Below are 16,159 nucleotides of genomic sequence, written 5' to 3'. Positions count from 1 at the left end.
CCGCATCGAACATTTCCGGTGATAATTTAATATATTCACCTACTTATTGCATGATCAACTTAAAAATAGGAGAAAAAAAATCAAATGAACAAAGATAACCTTAGATACGTTGAACCTAGTCAACTTCTCAGATTCATTGAACCTGGACGTATTTGTGGTTTACTCTACTTCTAGTTTCCGCGTCAGAAGAAGATAATTCAGGGAAACAAATCTACTGAAGTAACATAAGTGGAAGATGAAGAAGATCTAAATACAGTTTAACTTGCTTTAGATACGTGTTGTCGAGGCGCTACTGGTTGTGGATAAAACTTGTAGTGGATTTAAAACATCACTATTGTTAAAATTTAACCATAAACTTAATTAGACTGTACCATCTCTCTTTTCCCAAAACAGCACACAATTCACTATGCTGTTTATCGACTAGTTAATGTTTAATTATTCTGATTTGATAAAGGGCAAATCTCCAAAATAACACATTTCTAAATTTATATGACAAAAATAGCACTCCAAAACTAAAATGACCAAAATAACACTTTTCTAAGTTTATCATTTGAAAATTATAATTTTTTTATTTTTCAAAATTTGAAATCTTATCCCCAAAACCTCATTTCTAAACTCTAAACCCTAAACCCTAAACTCTAAACCCTAAACCCTAAACCCTAAACTTTAAACCTTAAACCCTAAACTCTAAACCCTAAACCCTAAACCCTAAACCCTAAACCCTAAACCCTAAACTCGAAACCCTAAACCCTAAACCCTAAATCCTAAACCCTACCCTTTAACTCTAAACCATAAGTTTGTGACTTTTGATAAAACATTAAGTGCTTTTTTGTGACTTTTGACTTTGAGTGCTAGTTTGGGAACAAAAACTTGATTTAGTGCTATTTTTGTATTTTTCTCTTTGATAAATGTGATTCGCTTTGAAGTGGATGTATTTGGACGCTATTGAGGCTCTCAAAATTAATCAACCAGAACATCCCAAAACTGTAGTTAACTTTAAAGGGATTTATGGTTTCTCCGTTAACACATAACGCCGTTAATCCCTTATTCACCATCATTTCACCACCATGTTGTCATTTTTTACCATTTTGTCGTTTACTCCGTCAAATAGTCAAAAGGCTTTGTCAACACAATGGAAAAAATCATTAAATAGTAAATATAATATTCTTGTGTATTTATAACAATTCGCCGAAGAGAGGAGAAGCCAGGAAAAGGGCACATAAAATGGTAGAGATTCCGAGAAGATTTAACATACTCGCTGCGGCTTTTGATGTCGAGGCGGCGCGTGCACGTCCGCCGTGCGATAGCAGCAGCGGGAGCGATCACTTTCCTTATGAGACAGCCGATCTTTGGGATCTGGTCGAATCTTTTATGGACAGCGAAGTGAAAGCTTTACCAGAGGATTTTCCTGTGGAAGATAAAGATGATAAGTCTGACGTTGATGATGATTATGAAGATGTGAAGGAGAGGTTGCGGGAGATTTGTGAAAATCTCGGTCGCGGCGGAGAGCGGAGGAGAATAATTGAGGAGGTAGTAAATGCGAGTGAGTTCGTCGGAGAGAAACGCCTCTTGATGGCTTATTTACGTGACAAAGGTTTCGATGCAGGTACTAACACTAATGCTCTCTTGTTAACAAAATCATTTTTTGTTAGTGGTTTATCTTATTATCTATATTGATTAAGACTTACAAAGGAAATGGGTGGTTTAGAGGAATTATTACAAAAAAAAAAATGATCGAGAATTAAGCTGCTCTTGTGATTGGAAAATGATTTTGTCAAGAAAATAATACATTTGAGCTTCAAGATTGATTGGTCATTTTATTACTAGTAGAGATTTCTTGGCATAAATCGCATGTATAGTAGATTCACGTTAAGAAAGATGTATGAATATTGTATAACATAACTCTCTCTACCTTCGTAGTATTTGAAACTGAGTCATATAGTTGGATTTTGTAGCATATCCTTGATTATTATTAAGCTTTTCAAGGAAAATTTAATAGGTTGGTGGATCTCATTTGCAATATGTGTATGTGTATTAAGTACCATAGTGGATTTTGGTATTTAAATGTGCAAATACGAAATGAGACGATGATCCATATGTAGTAGATAAACCTGTACGCAATAGTAAGTAGGGTTACAAACAATGACGAGGTTGGATCGACATAAACATATAAAAGTGACTACGCTTGATGATCGCATTTTCTTTTAATATTTGAATTTTTTTGTACTTGTGTATATAAGTGTATGATATCATACTAATGGATATTTTTTTTATGATTTGTGATTCACATGAGAATATACTAAAATGAAAAGATGAATATATTACATAGGTCTTTGCAAGTCCAAGTGGGAGAGATTTGGTAAGAACACGGCGGGGAAGTACGAGTACGTTGACGTTAATAGAGGAGATAAGAACCGCTTCATCGTCGAGACAAATCTTGCCAGCGAATTCGAGATTGCTAAGCCTACAACAAGATACCTTTATCTCTTAGCTCAACTACCACGTGTCTTCATGGGAACACCTGAAGAATTGAAAAAGTTAGTAAGAATCATGTGCTTTGAGATAAGACGGTCGATGAAGCGAGCCGAGATTCACGTGCCACCGTGGAGGAGGAACGCTTACATGCAAGCCAAGTGGTTCGGTCACTATAAACGAACCTCTAATGAAGTGGTTACTAGGGTTAAGAGCTGTGGATGTGGACCACGTGTTGGGTTTGAAGGGTTGGTTAAAACAGCTACGCTTAACGGTTATAAGGAGGTGGAGAGGAAGATGCATGGCTTAAGAGTTGGCCAGCTCACTGTGGCTTTCAACGGCAGTGGAGTGAGGTTGTAATAGTTAAAGAACAAAGCATAGGGCATTGCGAGTTAATAATTGTGAATTTTGGATATTTTGTAAATATAGATAAGTTTGGGGTGAGGGGTGTCAAAGAAGCAACCATCTATAAAGTTGTAGATTGGCTTTCTCTAGCAGCGTATATAGGGTGGTTCTATATAAAATTTGTTTAGTGCAATAATTTTAAGTTGGGCTTTTCCAGTTTTGGCCCGTTATTTTATTGCCCGGCTCTATGTATTATTCGGAACTTCAAAACATGCAATTATTGGATTATAAACAAATGATACAGCCAGGGGTGGGCGTTCGACACCCGTTCGGATCGGATATTTTGTATTTTTGGGTATTTCGGTATAGGGCTAGAGAATCCGTTTGGATATTTCTATATTTCGGGTCTGGTTCGGGTATTTTTTAGTTCGGGTTCGGTTATTTTGAATCGGGTTCGGATATTTAGATTTTAAAAGAAAAAAAATTAAATTTTTCATTTTTTAAGTTTATTGTATTTAAAAATATAGATTTCACTTAACTGTTTTTTTTTTTTTTTTTATAGATTGAATGATTAATAGGTTTGAAGATAATATTTCAAAAACAAATAGATATTAATTTGGGTATTGTTTTTAGTCTTTCAATGTAATTTTTGTTAATACATGAAACAAAAAGTTTGACATGCATTTTAAATGAATATCAAATTATTTTTTTCATAATTATATATATAGTTATGATCTTAAAGTATGTGTAACATCAATATAAATATTTTTTTGAAAAAAATAAGAGATGTAAACTAGAAATATAAGAGTAATTATACAAATATTCGGTTATCTTCGAATATCCATTCAGATTCGGATATTACCCGTTCGGGTTCGGATATCCAATATCTCCTAACTTAATACCCGTTCGGGTATTTTTCTACTTCGGTTTGGATTTCGGTTCGAGTTTTTCGGGTCGGGTTCGGGTGCGGCTTCGGATATCGGGTAAAGTTTCCACCCCTACATACAGCTTTACAAGTGTTGGACGATAATGATATATCACAAACAAACTTAGAAGTATAACTGTTAATTAAAGTATCAAACAAATTTCATGAAACTTTCAAAAACAAAAGAATACATCCAAAACCCATGGATGAGTGATGACCTTTGTGACACATAATATTGAAAAGCAGTAAACTCACACAAAAAGAAAACTTTTATTTTAAAATTGTAAAAACACTTTAGTAAACAAACTTGATGCATTTTATTATGCATATTGAACATTTTAACTTGGACCAATTAAATGTTGTCGAGTATTATTTGCATGTAGCCTAATTTCATAGTAGCATAGTACTAACTAAAATGACAAAACAATAAATAAAGAATGAAACAAACAGAAACCTAAAGACTCTTTCGTGTATTTAAAAGTCTCAATAACATCTTCTTTAATAATGTCTGTCTGGTCCCTCTTTCTCTCTCTCTCTTACATACGAAGCAATGAAGAAGCTCTACCGGAAAGGAACCGTACACCCCTCGCCGCAGATAAAATCCGACGACCACCTTCTCTCCCTTCTTCCCGTTGCCATCTTTTCACTAGCGGCGGTTCTTTCTCCAAATGACCGTGAAGTCTTGGCTTACCTCTTGTCAACAGCCTCTTACTCAAGCGACCGAAACTATACCTCTCGCATGAATAAGACCAAACCCCGCGAGAAGTCACGTTTAGACAACCACGCGCCTCTCTTCCACTGCGACTGTTTCAACTGTTATACGTGTTACTGGGTCAGATGGGACTCTTCACCAAGTCGCCAGCTGATTCATGAAATCATCGACGCTTACGAAGACAGCTTGGAGAAGAAGAAACACACCAAGAAGAAGAAGAACGTAAGTGGGAAGAAAGATCGGAGAAAGCGTTCAGGGAAGTCTTCAGCTCTCGCTAGTCCTAGCTTTGGTACGAATGATTCAGAGAGTCTAAGTCAGGTCACTGAGTCTATAGCAAGTTCGTGTGCATGTTCGAGCAAGTTAGTTGATGGAACTGGTGGTTGCAACGGCGGTTTGGAATTTACGGAGGAGTTCCATGCGGGAGACGGTAGCGAAGAGGCGGAGGAGGAGGAGGGGTCCGTTAGGAGGTTTGTGAGTTTCATAGGTGAGAAAGTTTTTGGTGTTTGGGGATGAGAATATTTACAAGAAATAAAAAGCTATAAATGTTTGTTGCTTTGTGTAATTCACTTGGATCTTTGTAGGCCAAACTGTTTGATTACCGAACGTTTTCATGTGTAAGCGCATTAACTGTACTATAATGCAACAAAATATCATTGTCTTTTAACATCTTAATTATATAAAAAAAGTTAGTATAGTTGGCATTAGCTGTACTATAATACAACAAAAATATTATTGTATCTTGATTATGTATCCGAAAGTGGTGTGGATCCAGTAGTGGTCCATCCTGTCGGGTTATGAAGTCTTGAGGTTCTTTGGGTTCTTGGACGTTATCGTTTGGCGGGACTGAGCAGCAGCGATAGGTCGGCGGGACTGGGTGCGAGAAGTGGAGTTTTTCGGGTGGCGATCAAAGATCAGCAGCGATAATTCCTGTTCATTAGCTTCCGCCGTGTTCTAAAGTGTGCTAAGTTGGTTGCTTAATTCCCAAGTGTAGAGGGTAATCGTTTTTCTCACCCTTGTGTGAGTTCTATCTGTCGCTTCCATGTGGGCTTTTGTGTCTGGGGAATGTTCGTTTTCTGCCGGTTCTTGTATTAAAACAAGTATTTTCCATTGGAATGTATTTCAATTTGCGGGAAAAAAAAATATTTTTCTGAGTAAAAAAAAAACATCTTGTTTATGTAAAAAAGTTAGTATAGTTGCACGTATTTAGTACGTTGTATTCATTCATACACATTGTGGGATTACAACACAAAATGCTCAAACTTGCATAAATTATTGTTTTCTTACCGCCAGAATTGAACGACTTATATTATTGAGCAAAATTCAAAAAAGAATTGTTACTTCCTAGATACTTAGCTAGACATATTTAATTGACTATATAATAAATAAAAGTATCATCTGGGGTCCAACGATATCTTTTGTGCTGACCACTACCACAGCCAATTCTAATGCTTCCCATGAACGCTGTTCTCTTCGCATAGTTTGTCTGTACATTATTGCCTTTTGCGGGTCACCCCATCTGGTCCCTTTCATCAAAGCGTAAAGTCTAAACTCCAAAAGTCGATTTGTAATCTGATAGTGGAATATAAAATAAATAATCATTTCGTAACTTTTTTCATGGATGTCAATTGAGTACAACTCCGCGCTTCACAATTATCATTATCAGATCCTATTCTTGTTTTAGTATAGTCAAGTTCCATTTAATTCAGACTAACATTACTCGAGGGAGATTTATTGGTTTTGAAAAGTTCATAGATTAGACATAACAAATGAACAATTGTCTTCCAACTTCGGGCAGACATGCGAATCCTACGTCCATTTTCTTCTGAGCTACAACTATTCTTTGCAGCTTGGAGAATATACCGTACCCCATCCCCTTATCCACCTTACCATTTTTTGTTTTATTCGATTTTTTGTTCAAATGCACTTCCAAAGAAGTAAATAAACCTTCTGAACCATGCTTAAAGCTTGTAACTAGCAAAAGTAATCAGAAGTGATCGAATCATCATTCTCTGTCTCTTGGGTATGGTTTGTAAGCACGATCAAAAAAATAATTCAACTATCTTTTTCAGACAAAACGAGGGAACTAAATCCTAGAAATGCGGGATATTCGTACATAGGGTTTCATAAGTAGATAGAAAAAGTGGAGACACGATGGCTCAGGTCTCGGTGTGACACTTTTTACTCTTACACTTCCCCGCACAAGAAAAAATATTACTGTATTTCTGTTTGAACTGCAATGTCAGATGATAGATGTCATTACTCATAGCGATGTAGCTTTGGTGCTTTTTTTCTTTTAATAAAAGAAAATGTCAGAGGAGGCGTGTTCGAGATGTTTTAATAATCTCAATAGTTTGGACTAAAAAGTCTAGGCAACGTCTTTTACTTGTTCTGTTTGTCAAGGCACATTAGTTTGATTTTTTGTCTAAACTGTGCGCAAAGTTAAAACTTAAAACCTAAAGCCAAGCGAGTATCTTACTTGTACTCTTCCTCCCTTCACACTTTCTGTTTTCACTTTCATCAAAGTAAAAACCAAACCAAACATAAAATGATCGGAACAAATTTTCTTAACGCTTATTGGTTGTATGAACAAATTATACAAATGCAAATAGAGTAAAGAGTACTACAAAAAAAAAACAAAAAAAAATAGAGTAAAGAGTAAATAAGATTCTCATAATTTTCATAAGAAAGAGCCATCAAATAGTACCATTTCTCAAATTCACTTTCCCTTTGTTTTTTGTTTTTTTTTGTTTTGAAACACTCACTTTCCCTTTGTTTATATGTTTCATTTTTAGTAGATTTCTGTGGCAATACGAAACGAAATGGGCCGTAGTCCGTTGTACGAAATGGATTCTATAATTTTGATTGGCCCTTTCATATTTTAAAACACATCAACTGATTTGTGTAGAATTAATTTTGATATGAACCTGAGGTCCATTAACAGTTTGTACATAGCTTTTTTGGTTCAACGTTTATTTTTAAAGGCTTTTGAGCCATTGTGGATTTAGAAGTCACCTTCCCATAATCTTTATCTGCTCAGTCAAAGTAGCCTCGCGCAAAGCTGAACCCGGTCTATGTAGATAGGCGAAATGTTCCATAAGGTTGTTATCTCTGGGCCTGTACTTATTATCCGAGATCCGGATTCGATCTAAGATCCGCTCCGAAAATAGAATATCTAGAGGTGCCCGGATCCGAATACAGATAGTAAAATCTTGGATCCGTGCAAACCGAATCCGGATATCTTAATTTTTAGGTCTGGATATCCGGATCCGGATCCGTATTTTTAAAATAGATTAAATTTTTAAATTTTATTAATATCTATATTTGATATATTAATATTTATACATGAATTAATCTTATAATATTATATTTTAGTTTTTACAATATTATAAACATATATAAATATATTTATAAATATTTAATTTATGTATTATATTAAAAAAATTAGTATTTTTTGTTAAAAAATTTATTTTTAATTATTTTGACGAATCCGGATCCGGATATCTGCGGATAATAAAATATCGAGACGGATATCCAAAACCCGGATATCCGGAAACCACGAATCTGGATCCAGATATTAAATCTACGGATCCGACGGATCCGGATATCCTAAATTTCTCGGATATCCGGATCCGTCCGAGAACTAGTTATCTCCACTGGGTAAATTAATTCCATTGCAAATAGCTATCTTACCGATATTTCGAGTTTCTGTTCTAAGTTATAGTCGACTAAAGTTGTTTGCACTAAATTTCATAATTAACACTAAAATTCGGTGAAATTGTTACAAAATTTTGGAATTGGCAAATTTCCAAAATAGCACCATTCTGAATTTATGTCACAAAAATAGTCTTCAAAAACTAAAATGACCAAAATAGCATTTTATCTTTTGAAAAATTTAAATTTTTTTTATTTATCTTATCCCAAAATCCGACTCTCCAACTCTGAACCCTAAACCCTAAACCCTAAACCCCAAACCCTAAACCCTAAACTCTAAACTCTAATTTATCATTGCGATATTTAGAATTTATTATTGCGATATAAATATATATTTATCTCTTTTGATAAAAGATTAAAATGCTATTTTGATTATTTTTATTTTTAAAAACTATATTTGTGGCAAAAAAAAAATTATTTTTTTAGTGCTATGAGTCATTTTCTCTTTTGGAATTGCCGACTAGTCTCATCATTCATGACTATTTCTAGGATCATTTTGTTACGCAAATTAATTTGTTGATTAGTGTAACAAAATTTTAGTATTTAAACCTTCTTAATCCATGTTACTAACTATTAGCTTTATCAAATCGAGGCCGATTAGTTGAAATCCCCATTTGTAAACTAAAACAGTACTTTCGTTCTAATAAACCATTAAGCTTTTAAGAAAAGTGAATGCGTCAGTAATCAGAATTTAGTCCACAGGGATAACTAATTATCCAGTCGGATCAAAGTGAAGAAATAATTAAATCTATAATCATCATTCGCACTCTCAGTTTCTGTGTGGGAAAATATATTTTTAGAAAGAGAAAAAAAGTGTGGACGAGCAACAATCAGATCGTCAACCAACAAATAGGACGACTGAAACGATATATCACGGCCAAATCTATTTCCCTCGCCAAGATTCATTAAAGGACTCAGAGACACCGTACTCTCTCTTGCCCGATTAGAAGAACCACGAGGTTTTCTTTTTCAAGATCAATAGTAATCAAAATTCTATTTCAAAAATCAAAACCAACTAAGCTAAACAGAGAAAGAAAGTAGAAAAAACTAATCCCAACAGATGATTTATCATTGCGGGTGCCGCTTGGTTGAGGACTAGTTTCCAGAGGTGTATTTATAGTATTTGATACAGAATGATGCCCTAGAAACCCTCCGAGCAAAAGAAAAAGAATTCGTTTGGGCCTTTGGGTCGAGAGCCCAACTAATATCCTAATAGACTCACTCATTGATACTAATCAGCCATTAAAGCTCAAAGGCATAAACTACGAAGGCTCATTAAACTACGGAGGCCCATTAGTAATGGGCCTTTAACAGACCGATATCACTAAAACACCATTTGCCTTCTTGGATGAGTCAATAGATTTTTTTGATTCTTGACTAAATATCCTTGACAGTTGACGTCGAAGTGAACAACTTGCAGATGAGATTGCCAAGTTGTTTCCTGGTTTATATGGTCAGCCATCTGTATCTGTTGTTCCTGACCAGAATGCAGCAGCTTCGTCCAGACAGAAACTGAAGATCAGTGTTGTTTTCTCTGGAGGGCAGGCACCTGGGCACAATGTCATCTCTGGACTGTTCGGTGAGTGTTTATTTAAAAAAGACATATTTTTAAAATGTCAAGATGATTGCTTTCTGTATCATTGTATCTTTAAAGGTGAAGTCTTTATTTGTAATTTTGTTTTTTCGGGTTTAGATTACTTGCAGGAGCGTGCTAAAGGAAGTACGTTTTACGGGTTCAAGGGTGGTCCAGCTGGTATCATGAAATGCAAATACGTTGAGTTGAATGCTGAATACATTCACCCTTACATAAACCAGGTACTTGGACTGTTGTTGTCAATGGATCAAAAGACTATAACTTTGTGATTGATTAGGATTCTCTTTATGTCTCAACATGGTGGTTTTGACATGATCTGCAGTGGAAGAGACAAGATTGAAACCCCTGAGCAGGTTGACTATTATTTTTTTTTATTGTTGCTTCCAAAGTTGCATGCAGTGGGTAATTAATTGTATGTTGGCTCACATGTGCAGTTTAAACAAGTTGAAGAAACAGCAAAGAAGCTAGATTTGGACGGATTGGTAGTTATCGGAGAGGATGACTCCAACACCAATGCTTGCCTCCTTGCTGAAAACTTCAGGTAGTCCTTGGAGTCAGATCTTTCTATGCCTGTTGTGGAAGCTTATTTGTCTTGAAGATCCATGTGAATGGAATCTTTAATGCTTTTGCTGATTCACTATGCTGCATGGAATCGGAAGCGGGGACGCGGAAGCGGAAGCGTAAAGAAGCGTAGAAGCAAAAAATTTAAAATATTTAGGAAACGGGTACGTGTTGGAAGCGTTTATACATATATATATATATATATATATATATATATATATATATAATATTGAAGCACTTAATAAAATAAAATAAATAATAATAAAAATCCAACACATAATTTAAATAATGAAGTTCAACATAAAAGTTAACAAACAAAAAAACTCAACATAACATAAAAAAAATTCAAGCTTCAAGTTAAATATCGAACTCATCATTGTTCTCATTTTCCCCATCTCCACCAAACAAAACAACTTCCAATTCTGGTTCATCAAGAGAAAGATCTTCAAACTCAAGTTTTCCCAAATTAATCTCATCCAGCGAAACAAATTGATCACCTCCTACATCCCACATACAGCTAGGACCTTCTTTATAAGAAGAGCTCCTTCTTGATAGAAGACGGAGGTTAGTATGCACAAATACTAAATCTTCAGCTCTTTGGGGAACAATCTTGTTTCTTATAGCAGAATGAATGAACTTGTATGTACTCCAATTCCTTTCGCAGCATGAGGATGAAAATGGTTGTCCAAGTAACTTGAATGCTAAGATTTGAAGTTTTGGTGCCGAAGATCCATGAACTGCCCACCATCTCAAAGGTTCTAAGATAAACCTATCATGAATCACATCAACACTACCAAAGTCCTCCATGCATAAAGAGAAGTTAGAATATTCAACGTTAACCTCTCTCCTTTCATCTTGATTTGGAAAATACTTCATGATGCAATTTTTTCTTTCTCTAGTAACCTCCAAATCTTGATGTGGAGCTTTTCTACTGTCTTCTTCTACAAGCCACTCTGAACTATAGTACCTGCATCCAACAAATATATATAACAATTAAAATCTTACTGATCAAAAACCAATTTTACCATTTTATAAGTTGATAAGAAAAACAGAATAAAAACAGATTTATAAACTTACTTGGGGTTTAGAGAATGTGCCATACAATGAAGAGGAGTATTACTCTTACTCCAACGAGAAGTCAAAATCGAGTGCACCGCAGTCCAAAAGACGGAATCTTCATTAAGTTGTTTCCTTTCTTTTTTGAAGATTGCTCTCTTGACATTCTGAATCATACTTTCCTACCATTCATAAACCAGATGAAGAGAAGGTTTATCAGTATCAATAGCTCTAATCACGCTATAGATGGGCAAAGTGAAAGATAAAGCATATTCAAGCTCCTCCCGAAACAACTTATCTAATATCTTTTTCTTCACTGCAGATGCTCTCTCTACACCGTCTTCTTTATAGTCATCCCATTTAGGACTGATCACCATTTGTTGTAACCCAGTCTTTATTTTTTTGAATCTCTTTAACATTACAACCGTGGAAGCAAACCTGTAAAAATAAAACTAATGATTATTAACTTAAAGATTAAGAATATAAGTAAGCTCTCAATTAAAAATATAGAAAACTAACCTTGTAGAAGCAATTGTGAGGAGCTTAAGATCACAATGCTCAGTGAACATTACAAGCCTCATCCCGTGATTCATAATATAATTCTTGATCCAATTCACATCTTCACTGATAGACTTTATCCAGTAACAAGCATCATACACTGCTTACACTGCTTCATTATTTCTTGTGCTCAGTAATGGTGAACATATATTCTTCAGAGCAAGGTTCAAGGTATGAACCACACATGGTGTCCAGAAAATAGTAGGAAACTTGGCTGAAATAAGCGCACCAGCTTTTACACAGTTTGAAGCATTGTCAGTGACAACCTGAACCACATTTTCATGCCCAGCCTCCTTTATGCCGTCTATGATCAGCTATGCAATCATCTCACCGATTTTTGTCTCACCATGAGTATTGATCGCCCTTAACATCATTGGACCACTCTCATTTGCAGCAATCAAGTTAAATATTGGTCTTCGTTGTGGATCTGACCAACCATCACTACATATACTCACTCCTTTTTGTTTCCATGTGTTCTTCAAAGGTTGCAAATGCATCTCAATGTTCTTTCTTTCCTTTTGAAGAAGTGTAGTTCTCAATGCATTATACCCGGGTGGAACATATCCTGGAATTTGGGAAGCACGCACATATGAATTGCGGTAGTGAGGATTTCTTGCAAGGTTAAAAGACAGACCACCTGTGTAGAACATCCTAGATACCTCCCCATCACATTGCTCCCTAGCTTCATTCTGAAATGCTTTTTCCAAAGGACCCTTTCTCTTCTTTGGATCAGACTCAGTTGCGTTTGGAACTTTGTAGCTCATATCATAATCAAGAGAAGAACTAGACATGTTCCTTGATGACGAAGGAAGTGGAACTGCTTTGGAAGCTGCACGCTTTAACCTCTCTTTGCAATTATCAACTAGCTTTTTCAGGTTAACTCTTTGTTGAGGAGTGACTTTCAAGCATCATTTAATTCCTTTTCCCCCTTGCAGCAGATGAGTCATAACTCTACTATGAGATCCAACATATGAATTACTGCAGAACTTGCATTCAAACCTCCATGATCCTCCTCCAGCTAACTTCTCAATTTTGTTCACATAGATCCACAAAGGTGCCTTGTCATCCACGTTCGAGGACTCATCCATGTTTAGAGGATCTTGAGACATTAGTCCTGTGAAAAAGTTATATGAATACTAATATATAATATCTTAATATACCGAACATAATACAAATATGAAACATAAAATTACAAAAGACTACAACAATATCACACAAAGCTACGTACACAAAGCAACTTATAATAATACAATATTTAAAATATTCCTTGCACTGAAATTGAAAACCAAAAAAGTGCAGCCATGACTTTAATACACTCACGATCAAACAATAGAATATGCAAACCACATGCATAAAAGACAAACAAGTGACAACACATCAAACAAAGCACAATAACTGAGTATTTATATATATATGAGTTACGTACCTTTGCTTCTCTTCTCTCAGAATCTGGATAAAATGTGTAACTTGAAGAAATATCAGAACTGCTTCTTACGGTAACTGAATTTCAAGAGTTTTAATCTTTTTAGCTTATTTGGTAACTAGGGTTTTGTTATTGTAATGATCTAATTGGATCACATATTCACAAAACAAATCAAAATTTAAAAGCCCAAAATAATTTTCAGTTTTTTGAACATATATCCATCGACGCTTCCGTCAACTATCCATCGACGCTTCCGTCAACTATCCATCGACGCTTCCAATCCTGAATCGCGTGCTTCCATTACGGTTCCAAACGTCTCACTATCCGAAACGTGATTCCATGACGATTCCGAGTGATTCCCAGCGATTCCGTTTCCGGTTCCGCTTCGGAAGCACGAAACGCATGACCACCAACGATTCCATGCTACATAGTGATTCAACATTTTGACTTCATTTTTTACTTGTGTGATTAGGAGTAAGACCTTGAAAACCCGAGTCACTGGCTGCCCCAAGACCATTGATGGTGATTTGAAATGCATAGAGGTTCCTACTAGTTTTGGATTTGATACTGCTTGCAAGGTTAGTTTCCTTTTGATCAATATTTGTCTAGACTTTCGTCTCTAGTCACACTATTTGCTATCATATTCTATTGATTATATTCCTTGTCACGAACCTAATTGCCTTCTCCATCAAAAGAAATATGTTGAGAGAAGCCTAATAAAACATTCTATTGCTTATGCTGATTTACACTGAAATGATTGGAAATGTCATGATTGATGCAAGGTCAACTGGAAAGTATTACCACTGTAAGTAATTGATTAAACATTTCCGTTGTGCCTTGTTTGTTTACTTATGCTCGTAATGTTGTATCACATTTTATTGCAGCTGTACGACTTATGGGTCGTGCTGCTTCCCACATTATGCTCGAGTGTGCCTTACAAACTCACCCAAACATAACCATTATTGGAGAGAAAGTATGTTAACGTCTGACTTTTAAATTACACCAAAGATACTTTTTGAATCTAATAGACTGCATATGAGATTCATTTTGGTTGACATTTTTCCCATGAACGTCAGTAGATCAGTCTATTTTTACTCATGTTTTGATCTGGAAATACCCCTTTGCAGGTGTCTGCGCAGAAGCAGACTTTGAAGAATGTCACGGATTACATGGTAGATGTTATCTGCAAGCGTTCTGAACTTGGTTACAACTACGGTGTTATTCTGATTCCAGAAGGTCTGATCGATTTTATTCCCGAGGTTTGTTTCCACCACTAAACACAGAGTTCACCACTTTTAAGCTAGTTACTATGATTGTTCTTCTTAACTGGTGATCACTATTAACTTTTTGACTTGTCAGGTCCAAGAGCTGATCGCAGAACTAAATGAAATTTTGGCAAATGAGGTTGTTGATGAAAGTGGAGAGCGGAAGAAGAAGCTCGCTGAACAATCTTTGAAGCTCTTTGACCTTCTACCTGAAGCGATTCAGGAACAACTGATACTCGAGAGAGAACCACACGGAAATGTCCAGGTGATTAATCATAATCCGGTCTTCTCATACTAGATTTCCACCAAGACACAACTACCTCTGTCTTAATGATACCATGTACCTAATCTTGATAGGTGGCCAAGATTGAGACAGAGAAGATGCTTATTCAAATGGTTGAAACTGAGCTGGAGAAAAGAAAGCAAGCTGGTTCTTACAAGGGACAGTTCATGGGGCAGTCTCATTTCTTCGGGTACTTTCTCAAAATTGCTATGTGTAGCTGCAGTATTAATATATTGCTTGTTAATCAATGTCAACCAAACAATATCGATTTATTGTATTCATCAACATGAATACATGTATAAAGGAAGATGTGGTTTGCCTACAAATTTTGATGCAACCTACTGTTATGCGCTTGGTTATGGCGCTGGAGTACTTCTCAACAGTGGGAAAACCGGACTGATCTCTTCGGTTTGTACTCCATCTTTCTTCATTCAAATCAGTCTTCTTATGTATCTGTTGATCAGAACAGTCTTTGATTAAATCGTTTGAGCTGAGAATGAGATGAGTAACTGTAATGGGCGCATGTGGGGAACTTGGCTGCTCCTGTGGAAGAGTGGACTGTAGGTGGGACTGCTCTTACAGCCTTGATGGATGTCGAGAGGAGACACGGTCTGAAAAATAAATCAGCAAAAATTGTTAAGAAACACTTAAAATCTAGATATTAAAAAGTCTGGTTGATTTCAACTTGCAGGTAAGTTCAAGTTTGTGATCAAGCAAGCAATGGTGGAGCTTGAAGGTGCACCGTTTAAGAAATTCACATCACTGCGCGAGGTATGGGCTTTGAAGAATCGATACATCAGCCCTGGTCCGTTACAATTTTTGTTATAAAACAATGTATCTTTTGTTTATGGTTCCTCATCATGTTATTTTTATTTTAATTGCAGGTCCAATCCAATTCACGGGACCTGGTTCAGATGCTCTCAGCCACACTCTACTTCTTAAACTTGGTGATCAATAATCTCTGGATTAACCAGTCTCTTTTCATTTTCTTGATTTTCTGCTTTCATTGGAGACGCACATTTGATCTTTCTTTCTTATCTTGGAAAGTCTACATGTTACGGTTAAGCTTTCACCACACTAGATGTTGTCTTCCCCTTCTGTTCTTTTACATATAATAATATCATAATGTGGATGACATAGTCTAAAATGTATAAAGTTGAAACAATCTATATCAGAACAGAGCTTCCCCGCTCTTAATTGCGACGATTTATTTCATCCTACAGTTTAGTCGCTCTCTCTCCTTTTGTCTGTTCG

At 35.9% G+C, this 16,159-nt stretch overlaps 3 protein-coding genes and 1 non-coding gene across 4 annotated transcripts; 3 read left to right on the top strand and 1 right to left on the bottom strand.

Moving 5' to 3' along the window:
* The first annotated feature begins 859 nt into the window (after positions 1–859).
* Positions 860–3,519, top strand: BNAC08G15290D. The gene is made up of 2 exons (XM_013819778.3): positions 860–1,606; positions 2,330–3,519. The coding sequence occupies exons 1-2, from the start codon at positions 1,225–1,227 to the stop codon at positions 2,830–2,832; spliced, it is 885 nt and encodes a 294-aa protein (XP_013675232.1). The 5' UTR covers positions 860–1,224; the 3' UTR covers positions 2,833–3,519.
* A 710-nt stretch (positions 3,520–4,229) lies between these two features.
* LOC106379930 lies at positions 4,230–5,112 on the top strand. The gene has a single exon (XM_013819779.3). It carries the CDS (start codon positions 4,293–4,295, stop codon positions 4,965–4,967), a length of 675 nt encoding a protein of 224 aa, XP_013675233.1. The 5' UTR covers positions 4,230–4,292; the 3' UTR covers positions 4,968–5,112.
* A 1,438-nt stretch (positions 5,113–6,550) lies between these two features.
* LOC106378798 (pyrophosphate--fructose 6-phosphate 1-phosphotransferase subunit beta 1-like) lies at positions 6,551–16,053 on the top strand. The gene is given in 15 exon segments (XM_048766887.1): positions 6,551–6,563; positions 9,586–9,744; positions 9,859–9,980; positions 10,059–10,112; positions 10,194–10,300; positions 13,830–13,935; positions 14,099–14,162; positions 14,242–14,330; positions 14,485–14,616; positions 14,717–14,887; positions 14,980–15,095; positions 15,202–15,313; positions 15,412–15,514; positions 15,597–15,710; positions 15,790–16,053. Coding segments are annotated over 15 exon segments (1,536 nt in total). The 3' UTR covers positions 15,864–16,053.
* Positions 8,979–9,112, bottom strand: LOC125592220. The gene has a single exon (XR_007328062.1). It is a non-coding gene; the product is annotated as a small nucleolar RNA snoR111 (small nucleolar RNA).
* Positions 16,054–16,159: the final 106 nt, after the last annotated feature.

The sequence above is a fragment of the Brassica napus genome, chromosome C8, assembly GCF_020379485.1.
Source record: "Brassica napus cultivar Da-Ae chromosome C8, Da-Ae, whole genome shotgun sequence".
In the NCBI taxonomy this organism is placed as follows: Eukaryota; Viridiplantae; Streptophyta; class Magnoliopsida; order Brassicales; family Brassicaceae; genus Brassica; species Brassica napus.
Note: the sequence above shows the minus strand (reverse complement) of the source record. Positions and strands in the feature narration are given on the sequence as shown.